Here is a 9,179-nt window from a genome sequence, read left to right on the forward strand (position 1 = left end):
GGGTTCGATTCCCACGGGGGGCCAGTATAAAAAAATATGTATTCACTAACTGTAAGTCGCTCTGGATAAGAGCGTCTGCTAAATGACTAAAATGTTATTGGTCTATTAACCAATTTACCACATGGTGATGTCACCCTGGAAAGCTGAACGTCCCACCCAGGTAAACCTGCTGATTAGAAGGTCCTGGTAGATTGTATTTTCAACCAGCAACTATCAGGAAATAACATAGATTTGTTTTGTTTTTATCACACTTTTACAGCTGTTGTACAATATGATACAAAACACAGGATTTTAACTGCACTGGGCCTTTAACTTTAACTTCTCAGTCCACAAATACTGGAGTAAAACTGTCATTGGGAGAAATGCTGCCCGTCAGCGCACTTTTTGCCACATTTCGAGCCGACAGTCAATATCTCATTGAACTTGTCTGCATTATTTTGCACTGACCCAGCAAACCACCTATGCGGTCTATCTTTTATAGACAACTGAGCTTACTGCTGAGCTTGTACTAGTATAAAAAAAAAGACATTTGCAGAAATACACTGTAGTAGCCTACTACATTTTTAAAGAACGTTGTCAATAACCGTTCTACTTTTTAAGCAATGTCATCTAGGCCTGCCCCAGTCCAGCGTGTCTTATTGTAGTCTGCCCTCCATTCTCTAACAGAAGTCTATTGGAGGATTTTACTCATTGCTACATGCTCGAAACATACCTGCTCTCATGATTGAAGACAGCTATACTTTGGGTATAGAAGGCATGTAGTTAGTAGAGGATGAGGAAGGTTAATACATAGAATCAGTACTCCTGCAAGACCAGCTCTGATGACATGCTTTTTTCCCCCAGTTTTGAGCAGCTGCCAAAGTAGTCCACTACGAACAAAACAGTACAAGTGCTAAAAGCCGAGATCGAGCGCGACGACAACAGTCCTCCGAGCTTGTTCCATGCGGAAGAGACAGAAGGCGCAAAGCTAATGCACAGCGAGAACAGCCACAGTTTCACACCATCTGCCTACCTGATGATACACACGTCGCATCCTGGGAAAACACTGCCAACGTGACAAGGGATAGACCAGAGCAGGGATGGGCAACTTTAATGGGGGTGGGGTCCACAGAAATTGGAAACTCATCATTAGGGGCCGCAGTGGCTCACGGGTCTGCGTACCCACATCCATACCCACACATGCAGTCAGAGCCGGCCCTAGCCTTTTGGTGGCCCTAAGATAAATGTTGTTGCCCCCCCCACCCCCATTGTGAGCAAAACATTTTAGCGACCCCCAAATTGACAGCTCTTTTTTTTTTATGCCATGGCCGTTTATTTATTTTTAAGCTGGTTTGCTGCAATTCTACATATTTTGCCATGGGGTGGAGAGAGGATTTTTACAATTTTATAACTAATTTAATGCAATTCTACTCATTTTGCCGTGGGGCGGAGAGAAAAATGTGCAGTTTTGAATATGATATTGGGGCCCCGCCAGTATGTAATTAAATCATGATTACTACAAATTTAGATAGAGGCCACTGTGTTTTTGGGGACCTTCAATGCTGCAGACATTTTTCGGTACCCTTCCCCAGGTCTGTGTCTCGACACAATCTACGGACAATTCCTTCGACCTCATGGCTTGGTTTTTGCTCTGACATGCACTATCAACTGTGGGACCTTATATAGAAAGGTGTGTGCCTTTCCAAATCATGTCCAATCAATTGAATTTACCACAGGTGAATCAAGTTGTAGAAACATCTCAAGGATGATCAATGGAAACAGGATGCAATTTTAGAATACAGCTGTAACGTAACAACATGTGTGTGTGTGTGTGTGTGTGTGTGTGTGTGTGTGGGGGGGGTCGATTCGCAGGCCTACAAAAGGGGGTCAGTTTCCCATCCCTGGACCAGAGGGAAGGAAGAGGAGGGGCAACGGAATGCGAGAGAGAGAAGGTGGGGAAAGAGGAAAATAAGATACTCTACACTTGCAGCTTGTAGAGAGCTTTTCATACTACAGCCGAACAGAGCATAGCCAAACCAAGCTGTACTGAGCTGGCCCACCATAGTAGCTGGAACCGTGCGGAAAAGGTGAAAAGTAAATATCCAACACAGTTTGGCTTGGTTCGGCACGATAGTGTGAAATGGTTATTGGAGCCCCTACAAAACCCATGATATGTTATGTCATATCAAACATAACCTTTATGGCAGAGAGGGGGAAACTCAAGTTGTAGAAACATCTCTAGGGTGATCAATGGAAACAGGATGCATCTGAGCTCAATTTCGAGTCTCATAGCAAAGGGTCTGAATACTTATGTAAATAAGGTATTTCTGTTTTTTATTTTTAATATATTAGCAGACATTTCTATAAACCTGTTTTTGCTTTGTCATTATGGGGTATTGTGTGTAAATTTGCTGAGATTTTGTATTTATTTAATCCATTTTAGAATAAGGCGGTAACGTAACAAAATGTGGAAAAAGTCAAGGGGTCTGAATACTTTTCGAAGGCATTGTACACCTTTGCTCTTATATAACATTAAACTGAATGAAAACATCCTGCTATCTGTAAAGCTAGAGTGCATTCAAATGAGTCTGTTGCCTACTGCTGCCTTCCTGGTGACAGAGGTGCTGATGGAACTCCACAGCTTACCATTAAATTGATATGTAGCATCCCACATATCATCCTGTTCCCTTTATAGTGCACTACTTTTGAACAAGGCCTTGGTTCCAGTATATCCTATCCCAGTGTCATCCAGCTGTGAATGTCCCCCTCTCTGTCTCTCTCTCTCTCTCTCTCTCGTTCCCTTTCCAGTTCTCTCCTTCCCTCCCTCTCTAGAGACAGGGACTTGGCAGAGCAGAAAATGAGGAGAAAGTTGATTTGAAGAGGTACTGAGTCCACCATATTCCTCCCTCTCCTGTGCACCACATGCACTCTCCAATCCTATAACTTTGAAGCAGAACAATAGTGCAACAGCAGATTGGGGTTTTCCCATAATTCCCCCATTTTGCCAATGCTGTGAAGTGTGTGTGTGTGTGTGTGTGTGTGTGTGTGTGTGTGTGTGTGTGTGTGTGTGTGTGTGTGTGTGCGTGCGTGCGTGCGTGCGTGCGTGCGTGCGTGCGTGCGTGCTTGAGCAATTACTCCAAGAAATATCAATGCTAATACTCACCATCCATTTCCAAATCTCACTCTCAAATCTGCACCTTGACTTTCTCAACAACACGCACGTCTCATTCGTCTCTTATCTGAATTCACAGTCGGTGGCTACAGACATTGACAGCACATTCATTTGCACTGTGTCTAATGACTTAGGGTTAGTGCAATTAGGGATGTGTGAAGGGCTTCCGTGCAACAGAGCGCATAATGTGAATTGGAGTGTGTGTGGCAGGTGCACTACACCTGAGCTGAGACAATCTATTCCCTCTCTTGCCTGTGTGTGTGTGTGTGTGTGTGTGTGTGTGTGTGTGTGTGTGTGTGTGTGTGTGTGTGTGTGTGTGTGTCGCTCAGACAAGAGAGGGTGGGTGCATGAACCGCACGGCACAGCAAGAGAAATCCCATGTTTCTGTCACAAAAGCTTAAATACAATCCTAGAAACCGAGGCCAGAGATTCCAAACAAAGTAAACGGCTGTCACCTGTCACAGTTATTCGTGTTTTTGGCTGAATTCTCTCAGTAAAATAAATAACAACAAACAGAGCTCATATGGCTTTCTTGATGCCAGACAAATCACCATTTACACGTCCTTCACCCGGGTTCCATTCAAAACGAGTCAAAAATGCAAATAATATTATCTAATTTTCAATTGTCTGATTCATGGTCGTGACAGGCCTATGTAACATTGGCATGTTATACACACTTAATTACGCAGAAATCCAGTTTGAAACCACGACAGGAATTCAATTGTGCGTTCCCAATGATAAGAACTAAATTAATTTGACCAAGATTATTTGAAAAACATCAGGTATTAAAATAATGCATGATGTAGGCTATGGCTATATGGGCACTTGGCACAGAAATAAAAACTGTGATCGCTGTTGCAATACTGCCCAAGGCAGTTAATGAGCATCATTTCATACAATTACACTATAACAATTTGTTCCATCCCCGATGTCACGTGGCCACAGTGATAAAGATGAAGGGGTTTGATAGAGTAAAGGGAGATACCCTTGAGTCCCCCCTCTCTGTCTCTCTCTCTCTCTCTCTCTCTCACTCACACACACACACACACACAGCCCACACACCATATATTTTACTATCCTTGTAGGGACCTAAACTAGATTTCCATTCAAAATCCTATTTTCTCTAACCCTAACCCTTACCCTAACCTTAATCTTAACCCCTAACCCTAACCATAACTCCTAACCCTAATTCTAATCCTAACCGTAATTGTAACCCTAACCCTAAACCTAACCCCTAATCTTAAAATAGCCTTTGTTCTCGTGGGGACTTGGGAAATGTCCCCATGAGGGAGAATATTCCTTGTTTTACTATCCTTGTGGGGAAATTCATGGACCCCTCAATGTTTGTGAGCACAATGCATGAATTGCCCATCCGTGGTGGATGCTACCCAAACGCCAATCTCTTACCACATAGCAGCTGCATCCAAGCGCAGGTCTTGTAGACAGTGGCGGTGTTGCAGAAGAAGAAGAGGATGAAGCAGGCGATGCATCCCAAGATCAGCACCATGGACAGCAACACGAAGAAGGTGGCCGCTTTAAACGCGCTCGAAGGGATGCTGCTGAATTCGGCGAAGGTCCCTTGGCAGGTGAGCTCCCGGTTGGAGTTCCCAGTGCCCACGCAGTAGTGGAACAAGCCGAAGTAGCCGGCGTGTGGGGTGTTCACGCTGTCCCCAATCCAGTAGGGCTGAATGAACACCACCACGTTAATAATGGCCAAACATATGGTGAAAATAGCCCACAGAACCCCAATGGCCCGCGAGTTCCGCATGTAGTTGTCATGGTAAATCTTGGAGGCTTCTTGCGAAGGCAGCATTTTCCCCACCCCTGGCTTTATCTCGTAATCCCCTCGTCTCCCTCTATCTTCTTCAATGGTCCCTCAGCAACGCTTTTGATATGCACACTCCGGGGTCTCTAAAATATGGAGATAAAAATGTTCTTATACAAATTACACAAAGGTCTGCACTGTCTCCACAGGTAGTCAATCAAAAGGTCCAGGTTTCTGGCTTTATTTAGTCTCACATCCAAATGGTTTCCAAATGATGGAAGACCGAAGCGTTAAGACCGAAGCGTGATTCAACAATGATGGGGAAGATCCTCCCTCCTCTCAACACGTAAAGACACAGCTGAGTCGACCAAACTCACATTGTACAAAACAATTGTCAAGGAAAAACGGGATTAGACGCATTATTTGCCATTCACCACCCACCACCACAGTTGGAGTGTTAATAATGAAGCTATACGACTCTCATTAGACCGAACGGTTCAAATGAGAGACAAGCAGCGCTGTCGAGCCCCACTGACGAATCTGCCGCGAACGAATTGAGATATAAGGAAAACGGGAGAATTCGTTTCAAACGCCTGTCATGTTGTTATATACATCCGGAAAAAGAGACCGATACTTGTCCTTTGAAGAATGAAGACGATAAAAGATGGCCTTTAGTCATATCACTGTACATACCAAGACCCCATGGTCGTGGGTTTTGAAGCTGTCTTCTGGTTTTCCCTCTCGCCTCCTCCTCTCTTCTCCGCGCGAGCACGCTCACGGGGGGATGTTGAGGGTTGTAGATGATGGCGCGCACACGTTTTGAATATTGCAGAAATGTGAACGCCCCCAATGCCGCTACCTCACTCGTAATTCTCAATTCCCAACCAAACTCAAGCTGATGTATAGCCTACAGAGCAAACAATTGGAAAATGTTGCATGGTGGTATAGGCTATGCTACGGGGACGTACAGGGCTAAACAAAACCTGATAGGCTTACTTATCCATTGACAAAAATAATCAATAGGTGTTAAAATATGGCAATGATTTAAAGGCAACGTCAAGTTAGTCAATTTTCTAACCACATTGCATCCTGCACACTAAAAACAAATGGTAATATATAGTAATAACATGGGACCAACACCTTACATGTTGCGTTTATATTTTTGTTCAGTATATATAGTACCAAAAAGGGATCCCCTATGGTTATAAGCCAAATAACCCTTAAGATCCTAGAAATGTCCCAAATGCACAAAAAGCTTATTTCTCTCAAATTGCATGCCCAAATTTGTTTACATCCCTGTTAGTGAGCATTTCTCCTTTGCCAAGATAATCCATCCACCTGACAAGTGTGGCATATCAAGAAGCTGATTAAACAGCATGATCATTACACAAGTGCACCTTGTGCTGGGGACAATAAAAAGCCACTCTAAAATGTGCAGTTTTGAGGGAGCATGTAATTGCCATGCTGACTGCAGGAATATCCACCAGAGCTGTTGCCAGAGAATTGTATGTTCATTTCTCTACCATAAGCCTCTCAACGTCATTTTAGCGAATTTGGCAGTACGTCCAACCGGCCTCACAACCGCAGACCACGTGTAACCACGCCAGCCCAGGACCTCCACATCCGGTTTCTTCAGCTGCAGGATTGTCTGAGACTGGCCACCCGGACAGCTAATGAAACTGAAGAGTATTTCTGTCTGTAATAAAGCCCTTTTGTGGGGAAAAACTAATTGGCTGGACCTGGCTCCCCAGTGGGTGAAATCCATAGATTAGGGCCTAATGAATTCCTTATATGAACTGTAACTCAGTAAAATCGTTGAAATTGTTGCTTGTTGCATTTATATTTTTGTTCGGTATAGAACCCTTTTTTGAAAGTTCTATAAAGAACCATTATGGTGCTATAAAGAACAATTTTTAATGGTTCTATTAAGAACATTTCTCAATCTCAAAGGTTCTACAAATAACCCTTTGAAGAACCATACAGGGTTATTCTTCCTGGTCAGCCATATTATATTGTAAAAATTGTGTTAATTGAGGAGTTTAATCAGGTGTGCTAGCCCTGGAATGGCTTGGGGTCCCTAAGGAGAGAATTGAGAACCACTGATTTAGACAACAGTTCTCAATTGACACAACGCCATACAAGCATTGCCGCAGGAAGTAGGGGTGCTGGGGATGCTGCAGCACCCCTTGGTGGCGAGATGGTAAAACTGCAGAAGAGGTGTAAGAATTTGAATCAGTTTCATTACTGATATAAATGATAATGGGATATTTACATATGGGCCCCATTCTGCACGGAGAGCTCTCAGCTCTGTTTTGTAAGCGGTGCATTCATGACATGCTCTTATATATTCAGTTGTGGGGTTTTGGAGTTGGACACGCTCTGCTGTATGCTAGACAGTTTAGTTTGAGTTGAGTCGGGTCTCTCTCTCTCTCCCTTTCTTTCCATCTCCCCTTCCTCTCTCCCACTTCTCTTCTCTCCCCCTTGTACTGGATATCAAGTGATCTGGAGCGATGCTCGCAATAGTCTTCCACTTATATTTTCTATTAGTTTACTAATCTAAATGTGGCCAAAAAGGAATGGGAACCATATCAAATAAGGAACAAGGCATTCTCTCGCCCTCGGCTCGCAGGCCTGCTCCTGCCCATGTCAAACATGTAGGCGTACAAGCCCACCAGTCTAGCAAGCAACACAGTGTTGGGTGCGGCCCAGTGAGTGGCGCTTTCCACCTGCCGGTGCTGGATTGGGGTGAGCCCTTTTCTCCACGATGGATCGCATAGCTGCCATTTGTGCTCTGTTTTAATAGGCACCCCTCTCGTTCTCTTTTTCACACACACACACACACATTGTACTTATGCAGTACAAAGCAATGTGCACTTTGTTCACATCAGTCTATTCTGTTTTGCAAACAGTCATGAGTTAAATTAACTTTGGCTGCAGTGACTACTGTTGCCCAATCTTGTCCTATGCTTAGGCTACTCATCACATTAGGAAATGTATTTTATTGTTAGCCTGAAAATGCCTGTCAGCACCCCTTACTCAAAACATCTTCCCGTAGCTATGCATACAAGACACCGTCACTGGCCATCAGGGGCACAACTTTCACTGGGGACGGGGGGACATGACCCCCCACATTCTCAAATTGCATTTTTGTCACCCCCAGTTTTATCATTGCACTTTGATACAAAAAGAGGCGAGGTATGCTTTAGGACCATGCGGACGCCTCATAGCGGTCGGGTAGGCTATTAGGTGGTTTTCAGCGGGCTGGATTTTGGACCCCCGCGGACATCACAGAGCGTGTGCTTTTTCTCAGAGTTGTAAAAGCAAGCAGAGCAGAAACTGGCTACTATTTATTTGACTGATGTAGCTGGCAAGGTAACTACTGTTTGACTTAACAGAATTTTTTTTATTTATTCCCAAGAGCTGAGTTAGTAGTGTAACTGACATGTAATGTTAGCTAATGCATTACATGTTTCATCCCCTCTCGACTGAAGTTCTGTCTGAAGTGAATGAACTAGCTAGCTAGATAGTTCGTAGCTACCACAGCCAGTTCAGCTCTAGCCTCTAGCTATCTGTCAGGTAGCAGTATCTAACAGCTGTTGTGTGTATGGAAATGTTTTGTATCCTTTGTTTTGTCCCATTTCAACAGAAGTAAATGAACTTGGCTAGTGTAACGATCCCGGCAGTCTGAGTCGGGTCCTGTCTGGTGACTAGTTTTTCTGTTCGTGATCTCCAGTTTCCCGAGGGTTCGGGAACGCTCCGGGGAGCTCTCTTGATTTCCGCACCTGCATCCCATCAGCAATCTGCACACCTGGTCCTGATCATCACCCTTCTTAGGCTCTGGCCTAACATCCAGTCCCTGCCGGATCGTTAGCCATGAACAGTAGGTTTACCAGAGTATCAGTCTTAGAGCCTAGCGTTAGTTTTGTTGTTTTTGCACCTTGTTGGTTGGTTGCTTACTTACCCCCGTTTTGTTCCATCTGCAGTCACCCGTCCGGAACCTTCATCCAACCTCTGCCTGGTGGTCGGCGGCTGCCGACCCAGGATGGGATCAACCACTGCACCCCCAACAACTAATCAACGCCGCCCGCTCTGTTCCCTGGATTATTCAGCATCACTCTTGAATTTGTAATAAACACTCACCTTCGTTTCAACTTACCTTGTCCTGGTCTGCTTCTGGGTTCTGGCTTAGCAACTCGTGACAGAACGATCCGGCCAGTAATGAACCCAGCGGACCTGGACTCTGTTCGCCATGCTATTACCCAT

General features: G+C 44.5%; 1 protein-coding gene across 2 annotated transcripts in view; it reads right to left on the reverse strand.

The window, feature by feature from the left end:
• Positions 1-5,679, reverse strand: part of LOC123491626 (LHFPL tetraspan subfamily member 4 protein-like) — an 83,110-nt gene extending 77,431 nt beyond the window's left edge. For both annotated transcript variants that reach the window (XM_045223072.1, XM_045223073.1), the window contains exon 1: positions 4,559-5,679. In XM_045223072.1, the coding sequence (XP_045079007.1) occupies positions 4,559-4,964 (406 nt within the window). In that variant the 5' untranslated portion in view covers positions 4,965-5,679. The remainder of the gene's footprint in view (positions 1-4,558) is intronic.
• Between the last annotated feature and the right edge of the window lie 3,500 nt (positions 5,680-9,179).

The sequence above is a fragment of the Coregonus clupeaformis genome, chromosome 10, assembly GCF_020615455.1.
Source record: "Coregonus clupeaformis isolate EN_2021a chromosome 10, ASM2061545v1, whole genome shotgun sequence".
NCBI lineage: Eukaryota > Metazoa > Chordata > Actinopteri > Salmoniformes > Salmonidae > Coregonus > Coregonus clupeaformis.